The 15,827-nt window shown below is 33.3% G+C and overlaps 1 protein-coding gene across 3 annotated transcripts in view; it reads left to right on the top strand.

Annotated features, from left to right (window-relative positions):
- Positions 1-15,827, top strand: part of LOC136028806 (vacuolar protein sorting-associated protein 54-like) — a 109,723-nt gene that overhangs the window by 43,393 nt on the left and 50,503 nt on the right. For all 3 annotated transcript variants that reach the window (XM_065706711.1, XM_065706712.1, XM_065706713.1), the window contains exons 8-11: positions 989-1,096; positions 4,534-4,698; positions 11,250-11,353; positions 15,048-15,309. In XM_065706711.1, the coding sequence (XP_065562783.1) occupies positions 989-1,096; positions 4,534-4,698; positions 11,250-11,353; positions 15,048-15,309 (639 nt within the window). The remainder of the gene's footprint in view (positions 1-988; positions 1,097-4,533; positions 4,699-11,249; positions 11,354-15,047; positions 15,310-15,827) is intronic.

Genomic DNA, 15,827 nt, shown 5'->3' with positions numbered 1-15,827 from the left:
AGTCTTTAGCTCTTGTATCAGACCACTTTTAAAATACTCTTTCTGGAATTCTAAGAAATCGCTCTCGTGGTTAAAAGTTTCTGTTATATTTATGTCCAGTGAAAGTCTTAGAATAGTGCTATTTGTAATTGAGATTTGAGGGAAAGCACGGAGCTCCTCCCTAAGTATGAGCGAAAGGTCATTACTTATTCCAGTTTAGAATATTTGAGCATCACAAGTTTAATTATGCTGATGGAAATTCAAGTAATTACACAAGAGACCACCAGCCTTGGTTCTGTAAATAACCATTTCCAAGTCTTTTCGTGCGTTCTAAAATTTTACAATTTCCAAAAATACGTTCATTTTGCTAGTATTTTATCTCGGTAAAATCCAGAAGTAATGCAGAAGCATCATGAATTTCCTAAGGAAGATCCAGAAATCAGTGCGTGGAAAATACGGGCTAGAGAAGAAATCAGGGTAAGTTTTCAAATTCCATACGGGAAGTCTCATTAAGATTGGTACAGATTTTCAAGGTCGTCGGAATCCCCCCCCCCCCAAAAAAAAAAAAAAATTAAATATTATTTCAAAATAATACAGTCCAAAAAATTATTACCAAATATTACAGGTCCTATAGAAATTTTGTTTTCCTTTTTTAGATTCAGGATCCTTGCCATAATCAGTTTTAGTTTAAAAATGGAATTAGTAAAGTTTTTAGAATAATTAGTGAATTTTAGAATCATGAAAATTAGATTAAAGGAAGCCATAAGGAGGAAAGTGATGATTCTTTTTTCGCACTTTTGTAATTACTATTTTTGTCATTTTTTGTAATTTTTTTTAGTAATTTAAAGGAAGCCATAAGGAGGAAAGAGACGATTTTTTTTGCACCTTTGTATTTTTTTTGTAATTATTTTGTATTATTTTTTGAATTTATTTTTGTAATTTTGTAACTATTTCTGTAATTTCTATTTATCACTGTACCTTTGTAATTACCTTTTAATTAATATTTCAGGAAAGACTGTCAGGGATTGCATTTGGATTTCTTAAACTTCGCAAATGTACATTTGTGGATATATATCGTTCCGAAGCAGTTACGTCTTTGCAAGCTCTTTTAAAACAGGTATTCTTATTTATTATCATTATCACTATTCAGGCCAAAAGGAAGAGTGCATGATACGTTAATCCCTCTTTTATCTTCGACGCAGTGTGTTTCTGGGTCTTCCTCGGGTACGACTTCCTGATTGTTACCAACGTAAAAGAAGCGTCTGGGAGTGTATGGTCGTCCATATGGAGGACATATCCCAAATATTTCTAGCGTCATACTCTGATAGTATCAGTCAGAAAGGGTTGTAGTATCATTTCACGGATGGACTTGTTTGTCGTCTTCTGTGACCAGCGAAGGGGAATATTCTCTAGATACATGAGCTTTCAAACGACAAGAGTCTCCTTGCTTGCTCATTATTTAGGTGTCACGTTTCTATGGCGTAGAGCAGTACTAGCATGATGTTATTAGTATTCTGACGTAGAGAAAGTTTCCGTGATCTCCATTCTTGGTGAGAACCTATTTCACAGTCGAGCAAGTGATCTCGGTGATACTTCCAAGGCATTTGCAATGGACAACTTGTTAAAGATTTGTCGCCGTATTCAATCGATATAGGAGATCACTTGTTACTGTGCATTCGGGTTTTTCCGCATTCACCCCCAGACAAAGATGCCTAGCTCTCATCGTAACCTCATCAAGTAGTTCTTGTAGTTGTTGTTTATATGGCTCAACCACTGCTGTGTCGTCTGCAACGTCGTTGACCTAAACTTCGGTTCTTAATCTACTGCCTGCTGTCCCTGTGCTTCGCATTATGTAGTCTATCATCATCATACAAGTACTGGTAGAATAACACCTCCTTGTTTTATACCTGACAAGATCTGAATATATGGGTTTGGCCTTCTGGTGTCTTAACCCAACATTTGGTTCCTTCGCATGATAATCTTCACTATTTTCTTAGGGTTTATTATCTTATTCTTCTCTTAGCCTACAAATATTATATAAATCTTTGAACCCCAGTCTCTGTTTTCTTCAGTCTAAGCCTGAATATAAGGTCTGCGCATGAGTGGTTTTGCCACTATAATCTTGTATAGGAATTGCTGCTTTAAAGCTATAATCTTCGTCTTGGAGGTGCTGATTGATCAATGTGCGGATCCTCTGTAGGATGATGGATAATATGAGAGAGCAGCTTCCCAGGTATTGACAATAGACTTGTAAACTGGTAGTCAGCAGGCACAGTAGCTTTTCAATCCTAACAATCCTAAGCTTAATTTCTACAAGTAATTGCTCGTTTAAGCTACCCGTTGACTATAACGCACGCAATAGTCACTACTCAATCACAAGTTTAAAAAGCATGTGTAGGCTGGACTTCTCTGACCGCCAACTCCTATTGCCCTATACCACTGCCCTATATACCCACTATGCCCTATACCTCCTATAACCGCCAGCATTTCTTGTGTGATGGTACTTCAGCTGTTGTCTAAATCCAAGTGACGAGTAAAAACCGAAGAAAGATATATCAGCTTATTTGTTTCTTAATTATCTCTGCATAGATGTGGTTCAGTCTGAGTGTTTTTCTGTTTTTAAGTTTCTTCGCTGCTGCTTGGATCTCACTGATTGAAAGTTGATCCGTCCTGACATTTAGGAAAAAGATGGCAATGTTTGCAATGTTAGGGGGCTCTTCTGGAGGGGTCTATTCAGTAAATTTTCGAAATATGGCCCTTGATTAATTGACTACAATCTGTTTTGTTGCAAGCATCCCCGACAAATTTGGCTGGTCTGTCGTATAGCTTCTTCATAAAACCCCCCAAAAATGTTTAAAGACATTTGCAAAAATATCTCAATGTCTTTCTTTTAAATTGTGTTTTAGGTCGATTTTTTGAATGGTTGACGTAATTAGGGGTACTTATTAATTAAACAAAATATACCCAAGAAGTGCAATTAGGTTAATCCTATTGAAATATAACCTTCATATAACTTTTACCTTACATAATGATTTAATTTGGGCTATATATTTGCACATTAGGGGGGGGGGGGTAAAGTATTTGGACAGCGCCCTTAGCCTAACCTAATCTCCCCCCTCTAATGTGCCAATATATAGTTCAGTGCATTCTATCACCTGTCACTTGTCTTTGTGGCTATGAAACCGGTTTTCTGAGATCCAACCTGATCGTAATTCTTGAGTGTGTTTCGATTAATTAACAAGCATCTAATTATAAATTATAAAATTTAAGCTAGAAGGTCCCTTTAAAGAAAAAAAATTCACCCTCAGAAGCATAGTCAGGATTTAGTCAGTTTTAATGTATGTATGCTGTCTGTCACATGAAAATTTGACTCATAGTGTATTTATTTCTCATTGAGTCCTGGATGATTCCTGGACGATTAACCTGGAGTCCTGGACGATTCCTATATTACTGTGTACTCCTTTTCTTTTCGTTGTTCTGTTTCTACTGAAAGGTATTAGGTATATTTAATATATTTAAGTATATTTGTTTTAAGTATATTTAATATTTGTGCGCAGTTTACCTTATGTATTTAAAACCTTTAATCTTATTTGGGTTTGAGACATTGTAAAAACGGATCAAACTTGTCGAAAGATTCAGTCGGATTTTAAATTTTTATTAATGTCAACTAGTTTCTGGTTGTTTGAAGGCTATTATTTATCTATTGTTCTGTATATATTGTTTAGCATTTTGAGACGACTATTTGATTAAACTTCTTGCCAAAATACCTGCTTATTCACATAATCTAGGTGGAAAAGCAAGAAATCTTTTTCGTTTTTAATGAAGATAAGAAAAGATATTTTTAAACATCTGCATGTATTTGTACTTTTTAATGACAATGAAAAAAAAATATCATTTAAGTACAGTTACTTTACCCCACCCCCTCAATTGGCAGCCCTGCTAGCGGTACACATGACTCATGGCCCCTTTCAAGTGATAAATTTTCTATGAAACAAAGATAAGTAACGCTGCTCGTTCGTTTTACATTTAACTGCACATCCTGCACATCCTATTCAATTAAATTATTGGTCTAATTTTTGGCTTTTCATACCCTAAATTAACACAATTCCTAGGGAAGAATGAATGATTGTTTCCCTATGTCATGCATCCTCTCTTAGAGTTGAACAATCGCCACCAAATTCATAACCAGGTGACAACCTTATAAACTTTATGTCAATATCTCACATAAATCTTTATGTAGAATGTCAAATAGGGTTTATTCAAGTCAAAATCTGCGGAAGAACTTTGAAAGATGTCGGAATTCATACTTATGGAAAGACAAATACTATAATGACCTGTGATTCTGGCTCTTGGTAAGTTAATTAAATCTAGAACTGTGTTATAGAAGTGTCTTAAAACTGTGTTATAGACGAAAAACAAAATATAAAAAATAATAATTTAAGAAACTATTTTAGCTGATTCTTTTTCTATTTTATTTTACTTGCTGAAAATTTATCGTGTCAATTTTTGTCTGTTAGGGATTTGTCGTTTTTTCACCTATAATTGATTTTTCAGCTTTCCATTGAAGCAGTTGGTGATGTCGAAATGGATTCAAGTAGAAACGAGATTAGTCAAGAAGTTCCTTTAGCTGAACAGCTCAAGAAGCTTTCATTCGCCAGTTGGATGACTTTTATGAACGAAGTTACTAGGTCTATTATTGTTTTTTTTAAAAGGGTTAAGGTAAGTAAGATGTGAGTCTAGTCGACTTTTAACTGAAAATTAAAGTGTCTTTCCACAATAATTTATGTGCCATGACAACCCATGTATGACTCGGTCAAATGCAAAACAGCGTTGTGTAACTTGGCCTTTGCATAACTTGTAGCCTATTCCTTAAACCTGAGCAAGCTCTATCGATTGATTCATTCGAGTTTGACTTCTCTAAATTGTTTTTCGGAGGTTTAAAGTCTTTTCCTTCAATTGTGGGATACCCTCTTTTTTCTTTGCATTTGTTTTATTTTGTAGTATCGGCTATATTCTATTTCCCAAGGTCTTTAGAAGTCTGCTTTTCAAATTACGTTAAGTCCTTCTTTTTTGCTAAAAAAATAGTCCGTAATTTGAAAATTTTTACGCCAAAACCTTTTCTTTCATATCTTAGTTGCCAATAAAAATTCCTGGTCCTTAACTAGAGTCAAAACCCTAAAAGTTTTCAGTTTTTTTTTCTCACTTATTAAATTGATACTAATATATACTAATTTTAAACTTGTTTCTCATCACAATTACTAGCCCTTTCAGACGCACGGGGAAACGCTCAAGAATCGATCGGTACCAGCGGAATATCGATCGGTTTTTCTTAGAGGATCGATCAGTTTTGGGGCTATGAATTCTTTCTGTTTCCCTATGGTACCGATCGGTTTCAGGGCTAGGAATTTTTTCTGTTTTGTCTGTTGTACCGATCGGTTTTTCTTAGAGTAGCGATCGGTTTTGGGGCTAAGGAATTTTTTCTGGTTTTCCTATGATGCCGATCGGTTTTAGGGCTAGGATTTTTTTCTATTTTCCCTGTGGTACCTGTCGGTTTTTCTTAGAGCATCGATCGATTTTGGGGCTAGGAATTTTTTCTGGTTTCCCTATGCTACCTATCGGTTTTAGGGGTAGGAATTTTTTCTATTTTCCCTGTGGTACCAATCGGTTTTTCGCGTGTCGTTGAGCAAAAATGATTTAGTGGCTCTTAACACGGTAAAGAAAGATACTAGGCATGAAACATACTTTGATTAGAGACTTGGCTTGTCCCATTGCATGTTATCTGTGCTTCTTAGGACAGATTTTGTACCTGTCATTACCTGTCTTAGGTACCTGTCTTTTGTACCTGTCTTAGGGCAGATTTTGCACCTGTCATTTGAACACATTTCCCCTCCTACCGATCAGTTTTTCTCATCGGTTTTTCCGGTGTGTCTGAACGAACTATAAGAGAGATTTTTTTTTTTCATTCTAAAACTAAGCAAACTTTAGATGGCGATGGTATGGAAAAGAAGTTCAAATAATTATTGGAGTATTTTTTTTAAACTAGTAAGAATTAAAAATGCCTAATTGAATAAGCCAAATATTCTCTGCATAGGTCTATGATCAAGCCATTCAACTTTTAGGAAAAAAGTTACTTTATTCCTTGATCAGATTAACTAAAAGAATAGACTTCGCATAGTTCAACAAATAGAATTATAATTCAATTAGTATTCAAAAAGGTAACGCCCATATATAAACTGGACTCTTTCTATGAAATAATATGAAAAAAACTTCGTTTTCTTAAAGAGTTAAAGAGGCTGCGTCCCAAAGTCGAACCTTAAAACGTACAGGAATTAGAAGAGGCAGTTGGGGGGCTGCCGCCCCCCAAACCCCCAGCTTTTAAAGACTCTTTTGTACAGTTTTTTTTTGTGGGGGGACTTCATTGTTACTAATTACTAGTTTCGCCGCAATGGTTCTCCTGTCCTCTTGTGTTTAACATTTTTCGAAGTTATTCCATTATTCATTCATTTCAATTTTTTGTTAATTAAAAGAGGGCCTTTTCGAAGCCAAGAGCGGGGGGTTAGCAAAAAAACAAAAAACCTGTACAAAAGAGTCTTTAAAAGCTGGGGGTTTGGGGGGCGGCAGCCCCCCAACTGCCTCTTCTAATTCCTGTACGTTTTAAGGTTCGACTTTGGGACGCAGCCTCTTTAACTCTTTAAGAAAACGAAGTTTTTTTCTTATTATTTCTGTACGTTTTTCTACAATCCATTGTGGATGTAATTTAATAATTCCTGTACTCCTCGTAGAGAAATTAGGAGAGGAAGTTGGGTGGCTGCCGCCCCCCAACCCCCCGCTTTTAAATCATTGTATAAAATAGAAAAAATAGATAGAATGACCGAAATGTTTCTTTTGCTCATAAGAAGCTAATATTCTGTTATCTCTCAAATGATAAGCAGTCCAGGTGTTAACAAAATTATACACTTTTATTTTGATCGCTACGTCCAAAAGCCTATAATAAAGAATTTATTCTAAAAATGCCTTCTCATATAGGAAACATCTTTAGGTAATTATAGTAAATTATATATTATTTATCTTATTTAGCAACTATTTATATAAAATAAGTAAATATCCACGTTTCATTAAATCGAGAAATTAGACTATTAGGACTATAAGAAGACTATTAGGAGAGGCAAACCCCCCGCTTTTAAAGACTCTTTTGTACAGGTTTAATTTTTTTTCATATTAATTCTGTACGTTTTTCTACAATCCATGGTGGATGTAATTTAATAATTCCTGTACTCCTCGTACAGGAATTAGGAGAGGAACCCCCCCCCCCCGCTTTTAAATCATTGTATAAAATAGAAAAAAAATAGATAGAATGACCGAAATGTTTCTTTTGCTCATAAGAAGCTAATATTCTGTTATCTCTCAAATGATAAGCTGTCCAGGTGTTATCAAAATTTTTTTGATGTTGTGAAAAAAAAACCGCCCGTTAGGGACTTGAACCCTTGACCCGAGGATTAAGAGTCCCACGCTCTACCGACTGAGCTAAACACTTGCATGTGGGTAAATATAACTTCTCAATAACTTTTAAAAATTTCAAATTAACATGGGCTCTTATGGAGAGAAATCCGTTAATTAAGTAGCTAATGCGTGGTTTCTGAAAAACAGGGAAGGGGTTATCGAATCGAGCTGAAATTTCGCGGATAAGCTCCTGGGCCGTAGGGGACCTTAATTTGTGAATTTCAGCCCGATCGGACAACGTTAAAAGGGGGGGGGGGGGGGTTGGAGGGTCGAAACTTTCGGGGGGTTAAGATTTTCCTACGAAACTTTCCAGGAAAATTACTCGAAAAATTCCGCATCGAATGAGTCTTCGTACACCCAGATCCGATGTCAGATGTGACCTGTAGGCGTCTAGGAAAAAAAAGTAAATGAATTTTAAGTGGCTATGCGTGGTTTCTGGAAAACAGGGAAGGAGTTATCGGATCGAGCTGAAATTTCGCGGATAAGCTCCTGGGCCCCAGGGGACCTTAACTTGTGAATTTCAGCCCGATCGGACAACGTTAAAGGGGGGCTGGGGTTGACGAGTCGAAACTTTCGGCCAGATTTTCCCCATGAAGGAAAAGTTGGAGGGGGATGAAATTTTGCAGGTTTCTTAGTTGGAGCTCGGGCTACGAAATGCATCCCTCCCCATCCCTCTGCGACCACTGGAACCGAAGATCGCTTAACATTGTCGTGTGTCGCCTCTTTATAGAGGCACGAGTGTGCCTCCTTGATATCCTACTTGCAAACGACTGTTGAATTAGCTACGCCTGGAGCTATTTGTTTCATCAGTCGTTTGCAATATGGAAACACAGGAAGAAAATAATTTTCTTAGACCACAGTGATTACTGAATTTAAGAAAAAAAAAAAAAAAGAAAATCAGACGTTATTTAAGCAAAGCAGTGGAGCTAAACGGAAAAAAACAACAAATTTAAAATTATAAAGTCGGATTTTTTTTCTTTCTGTGTTTTTTCTTTCTTTTTGCGTTTAATTTAATTTTACTTTCTTTTTGCCGTTGATAAAGGCTCCCGGACATCTATTCGAAATATTCAGTTTTCAGTTAACGAATGTTTCGTCCGTATACAACAAGGCGTCTACAGCATAGAATGAAATAAACAAACCAGAAACAAGAACTAAAGAATATAACTAAAAATATCTATAAAACTAAAATTGATTAACATAAAATATATAATATACAATTACTCACATATACAATTGGCAGTTACCTTCATGAAACCAAAAAAGCAACTGATTTTGAGCTACTTTTCTTGTTTCTTGAAGGTTGCTGTCAATTCTATATGTGAGTATTTGTATATTATATATTTTATGCTAGTCTATTCTAGTTTTATATATATTTTTTAGTTATATTTTTTTAGTTTTAGTTTCTAGTTTTTTGTTTTTTTTTCCTTTTTTTCTACACTGAAGACACTTTGTTGGATACGGGTGAAATATTAGTTTGATTTTTTGTTCTTATCATTTTCATTGGCTGACCTGTTTGTCATCTTCTTTTCTTTTCTTTTCTTGCTTTTCTTTGTTTTCTTTGTTTTTTGTCATGACTGGCCAGTTTGGCTTTTGATCTTTTATAAACATAATTTGCCATAAAGCGTAGTAAAATTCAAGAAATTGTTACCTTTGTAAGGCGAAAACAGAAAATATTGGATATTTGTAATTTCTCTACAGACAATATTACCATATTATTTTGCGAAAAATTGATTAAAGAAAAACGGGTTTAATTTCTATAAAGCAGTGAACAAAAATAAAATATATAAACTACACTTTAGCTAACAAAAATAAAAATACTCCGAATATTTCGGCCCCACGTCTGGGAGCCTTTCTCAGCGAAAAAAAACAAGAAAATTAAAAACAAACAATTTAAGGCTTTTTTTAAGACATTATAAATAAAATGCCACGACAAATAAAACACAACAAATAAATATAAACAATAAGATAAATAAGAAACAAACTCGCATTATACCGTCAGTGCAGGAGTTTTGTTTTATAATGTGAGTTTGTCTTTTGATATACGTATTGGTATAATCGGTAGAAATAAAAATCATAATTTGCTCTAATAAGTTTAGTATAGTAGCCTAATAACCAACTGAAAATGGTTCACCGATTAAATGATTTAGAAAAAAAAGTTCATGAATTAACTAAAAAAAAACACAAATGATTGTCATGTCGAAGCATCAGTACTATGACTATGTTGATAAGACGGACTTGATCTAAATTAGTATCGAACTCTTAAGTTTCCAAGTAAAACCAAATATTAAAATACAAAAGTGTAATAAAAAATACAATAAAGTTATTTTGAAGGGCTAAGATTAATTTTTTCTGTTTGTCAAAAGTTTTTGTGAATCAAAACTCAGCATTTAAATGTCGATAAGATTGACTTGACGAAGTTTGAAAGATCAAAAACATTTAAAATACTAATTTTCTAGCTTCCTTAGTTAAAAAAGATTTCTAGCTTTCTAGTTGTCAAATAGAATTAAATGCTAAAACACAGGAGTATAAGCAAGAATTCCAAAAAGTTGTTTTAATAGATAAACCCCTCTCCCCCCGAAAAAAAATCCATGAACTGAACAGTTCAGGGGAAAAAGGGAAATCAAAGTTTTCCGGGGCGGGGCTAAATAAAAGCAAATTTTTTTTGCTATTACTCCAGACCCAGACAGAATCGACATAAAATACGCCCTTCCAGATAAAATATAAAAACTGGGCAACGTAGTTCGGCTAATCGGCTAATGTTTTTTTTAGTTAATTCATGAACTTTTTTCTAAATCATTTAATCGGTGAACCATTTCCAGTTTGCTTAAGGGTGAAAAATATATTCGATATCTTTTCATCGCAAATGTAGGCTACTATACTAAACTTATTATAGTAGATTATTATATTTATTTCTACCAATTAAACCAATACTTATACCAAAGTTGTGTAGGATTGTCATTAATTAAAAAGAAATAATTAAAATAATAAAGAAATAATAAAAAATAAAAGAAATAATAATTAAAAAAAATTGTCATTAATCAGTCTTCGAATTTTTTTTAGCGGATTCTTATTTAATTTATTGTATTAATTCTATTCACTTTAATTTGTGGATATTTGTTTCATTAATTTAATTGTTTTATATTAAATTATGATGTTATAACATTTTTTATTTTGTTTTGAATTTTATATATTTAATTTGTTTAGTTTTTCTTCCCTTTTTTTATATTTGCCAAGGTCAAATATTTCTTTTCGTATGCTCTTCGTAAAATTACCCGAGATCACTGCTCTGATTCTTACCGAAAAATTTGATATTATATCAAATTTATTGTCAAATTTAAATTATGATGTTATAACATTTTTTATTTTGTTTTGAATTTTATATATTTAATTTGTTTAGTTTTTCTTCCCTTTTTTTATATTTGCCAAGGTCAAATATTTCTTTTTTCAATAAAACCCATCATGCTCTTCGTAAAATTACCCGAGATCACTGCTCTGATTCTTACCGAAAAATTTGATATTATATCAAATTTATTGTATGAAATTATGCAAATTGTACATAAGTTTTAATTGATAATTAATTTTTTACAATTGAATTAACTTTAAGTTAAAATACTAAATCAGATTTAGACCAATTTTTCATGAAATAAATTACCAGTTTATCTGTTGTTGTGTGATTACAAAATATGCTATTAATTATCAAGGATTTATATTTAACTTTTGTTTTTTCTCTTTCTTTTTACGAAGGTCAAATACTCCTTTTTTATTTTAAGAAAGTCCATGATGCTGTTCAGAAAATCACCGCTGAGATAACTGAACCTAGTCATATTTTAGAAGTTGACACTATTACACCTGATGTAACTGAACTCGAAAATGTGTAAGCCCCGTATTTTTTATTATTATTTTTCTGTATTTTATATTTATGTTTGTCTGAGTGAGGGTAAAACACTATTTGGGAAAAGAAATATTTTTGTATAACTTTCTTCCACTGAAACATCCCTGGTTCTTGTATTTAGGGATTTCTAATCGTGCGTAAATAAAGCAACGCTCAAAAAGTTCTTTAACCGTTTACAGTTCGACCAAAAAGTATTGATTTGGCTTGGAGAAATTACCATTTTGAATGTCAGTGAGCATCAGAGTCTCTTGTGTAGGATGTCATCTCTTGTTAATAGGGTTGAACTATGACTGTACCGACAACTCTATTGTTACCAGTGTCTGCTCCAGTTGACGCAAAATCTTTGTCAAGCTTGAGCTCTTGGTGACATTTTACTGCCAAGAGCGACAGTTGAACCGGCCGTAATCTGGTCCAAACATTTGGTGTTTTATTCAGGTATGGATTGTGATGTACATAAGCAAGGGCAATATTGTGGGTAGCTTACAAGAATGGGAACTAGCGCAGGGGCTTGAACGGGGGCAACAAAACGGATCTTCAGCCTCATCTAGAGTTTGGCGACACTAGACACTTTTTTCAGTATAATAATACAAGTATTTAATTTAATGCGTGCAGTTGTAAAATTAGTGTGCTAATTAATGTCTGATTTAAGTTTCTAATAGAAAAACGATTATAAAACCTTAAAAAAAATCATAAATGTCGCCAATCGCTAAATGTCGTTAATGTTTTTTTGCTCATATTGATAAATAAAGGAATCTTAAAAAGAGTAACAAATTAATTAAATATTCAAATCAAATTTAAGCGTACAAAAAATTACTACCAAATAGGAGTTTGTCTACTGCCTCCCCCCTCCCCTAATCGTAAAAGTTCCAAAGCCAATTGCGTTATTGTATTTTGTTGGAAACAATATGTATTTTGAAGATTGTGCTTTAATTTTTCAAAATATCTTAATAAAAATTATTAAAAATAAAAAATAAATCACTGTAATAGTTATAGTGACCGGAAAGAACCAATGAAAACATACTGGATATTCAATATATAATTATATTAATTCCGGGAAGTCTCAGTAATTTGAGATTTTGTCGAACAGTAATTTTCTTATTTTCAAAAATTTTACGGGTAAGGAAGGGGGAAGGGAGCAGTAGGCAAACTTTTGCCTGTGGTAATCTTTATTCGTTTTAAGTTTGATTTAAATATTCAATTTAATTTGTACTCGATTTAAAATTTCTTTATTTATTTATTTCAGTATCTGCTATCTTTATGTTTGATATGATCATTTACTTTAATTTCTTCTCGGTTTGGGTCGTTGTATTCGTTTCAGTTTTAATTTCTAGTTGTTTTGAGTTTGAACTATTATCGGATTTCTGCTGGTTTCTTTATTTTTCCTTGAAAAACATGTTTTTCCAAAGTTTTTCTTTTAAATGAATTTTGCTCTTCTTTTTATCGCCTAATTCTATTACTGATTAAAATAGTGAGCATTTTACAGTTTTTCAGGTCTTCGGCTTAAGAATTAAAATAGCTTGCTCAAATATAAGCTCTTAAGTTGCGTAAGGTGGTCTGAAAATATTTCATATGAACAGAAATAGAGTAGTTTTGGGATGTCTCTCATAAGCCATTTTTGCAACCTGGATGCAAATAGTGTCCTTTGATTTATTTCAGTATCTCCTTAAGCTTTCACAAAAAGGCCATTAGCCGTTTGTGAGATATTGCAAGTACGCCCTTTTGACAGCTGGATGGACATAGTGTCTTTTGATCGAATTCAACATTGCCCTGAAAGTGTTTTAAAGTTTCAATTCAAAACCTTTTGCTATTCCTGAGATATTGCACAAACCATTTTAATAAACTGGTTTTATATAGTATCTTTTTGTTCAGTTAAACATTCCTTGAAGTTTTCAAATAAATACAATTAACCCATCTCGAAATATTGTAGATAAGCCCTTTTGATAGCTGGGATCCAATTAGTTGTATTTTGATTAAGTTTTATATTCCTCTGAATGTGCCCTGAAAGTTTCAACTTAATGCTCTCAGTCATTTCTTAGATTTTGCAGATACTCCTTTTTGATAAACTGGATGTACATAGTGTCTTTTATTTAGTTCAACTAATCCCTCAAAGCTCCCCAAAATTTCATCTTAATAGTCTTAGCCTTATTATCGGATACCCCCGGAATTATTTACAGTCCTTGCGCTGGGAGATGTCAGAAGCTTGGCACCCCTGAATGTATAGTTATTATACCTTTGGACTATTTTGGACAAAGTGAGTTTTTCGATCAGTATTTAGTAGAAGGGGCATTTAGAAAGTTTAAAGCGGGCTGGTTGCCTTTCGATCACTCTTCAACATATCCTGGAAGTTTCAACTTAATCCCCTCAGCCGTTCCTTGGATATTGCTGATACGCCCATTTGACAACTAACATGCACATCATAGTCTATGTAGACAAACAGTTAAGTGGAGTCGTATCTTGCCTATAGAAGGATTTCAACACACATCTTTAGACTAGGCGTTAACCTCCGGTGCTCCCACAGCCAATCAGTGCGGAAAGATATATATATATATATATATATATATATATATATATATATATATATATATATATATATATATATATATATATATATATATATATATATACAATTGACAACTTGTAGTCCTTACCCCGGGACTGTGAGGAGCCATATCAGCTCCGCAGGAACGGTTATTTAAATCTTAGAATTGTTTTTACCCCGGGAGCTAGAGGGTGAGGGGGTTCAACCCTGGAGGCATAGTTATTTGACCTTTGGACTATTATAAACAATATACCTGTAGCTATGTCAGAGTTTTTATTGGATGTCTTTGGCGTGGAAGGGGGGCCGATTGGCTTCCGTTCACTTTTGACTCTTATAAAAACGCTACTATACTTACACTTTCGAATCGAATGACCCCCCTCCTAAATTTATATGACCACCCTTTCCATATGGAGTAGCAAAAAAAAAAACAATAATAAAAATATATCGAAGCCTTGTGGCTCTTTATTTACTATAGATTATAAATATTAAAATTGTTCATTTTGTTTATAAGGTAATAATATAACTATAACTTAATAATATTAAAAATAATAATAATAATAATACTAAAAATAATAATTAAATAATAAAGCTATAAGGTGAGACATTTTTAATCCGCATTAATTAGGAAACATAGAAAGGCAAGTATGTGCTGTAAATGTTTTGCATCTATTTGAAGAATCTTCACAATATACAGTTTCATGACATTAAAAGTAAGAACATCAACGCACGATCCAGATTATTGAGACAATAGTTCAAAAATGTGATGTTATTAAGTAGCATTTTAGCTACTTTTGGCCTTGTCATGAAGGTTTCCACTGTCCCCCATATATTTTATTTTTATGTTTCTCTTTTGATTTGAGGAAAAATCCATTCATGTGAATGCAAAAACAGTGCAAAAATTGGCCTGTCGGACTTTTTATTAGATCCAAAGTATTTTTATCAGCCGGAAGATTGTTTTTGCAGTACGTTGAAATTAACCATACTGAAAGTAATATTGAGTAGCAGTAAACAGAAAGTAATGCTGCTTTCTTGCTTCTCATTTCTATTCCTGCTTATCCCAAATGTTTGTTTTACAACTTGAAATAAAATATATGTTTACTTATGTCTTTGCGTTCACTGAATAGTGTTTAATTGCAGACAACCCTCAGAAATTCATTTAAGCCAAAAGGAAAGAGAAAATTTGAGAGACAGTCTACATGATCTGATAGTCACAGTCGCTGATGCAGCCCATGAAAAGTGTGCAAAGTACCTTGTGGCCCGGACCAAACTCGGGCTATTAGAACGGCTGAATTCATTGGAATTTATTAGTTTAGGAAAACTTGTTGAAGAATTTGTTAGTGAAACTGAGAAAGTTCTTGAGCGAAAGCCTAATGCGCTACGAATGTGCTTTCAAGGACAGGTATTTCTTTTTTTTCCTTTTTCGATAAGGTACAACAAAGATAAATGCTAGAAAACAGAGATAAGTACAGTTGTAGATAGTGAGAGAGGGGGGCTATGATAAAAGACTTGGAATTGAATAATATATCTGTGGAGCTATGGATATAGTTGAAATAGGGGCTATATTCTGACTAGTAGGTATTATTAAGGTAGATAACTTTGAAATTAAATAACATATTGGGTGCATTTTGGGTGTAACCATAGATATAGAAAAGAATAGAGGCCATAATTTTGCTTATTGGCATTATTAAGATGGATTACTTTAAAATTAAATAACATATTGGGTATATAATAGGTACATATTGGGTACAACCACATATATATATATATATATATATATATATATATATATATATATATATATATATATATAAAAGAATAGAGGCTATATCCTTACTTGTTAGCATTATTAAGGTAGATTACTTTAAAATTAAGTAACATATTGGGTACGTATTGGGTGCAACCATAGATATAGAAAAA

Source organism: Artemia franciscana, chromosome 7 (genome assembly GCF_032884065.1).
Source record: "Artemia franciscana chromosome 7, ASM3288406v1, whole genome shotgun sequence".
NCBI lineage: Eukaryota > Metazoa > Arthropoda > Branchiopoda > Anostraca > Artemiidae > Artemia > Artemia franciscana.
Note: the sequence above shows the minus strand (reverse complement) of the source record. Positions and strands in the feature narration are given on the sequence as shown.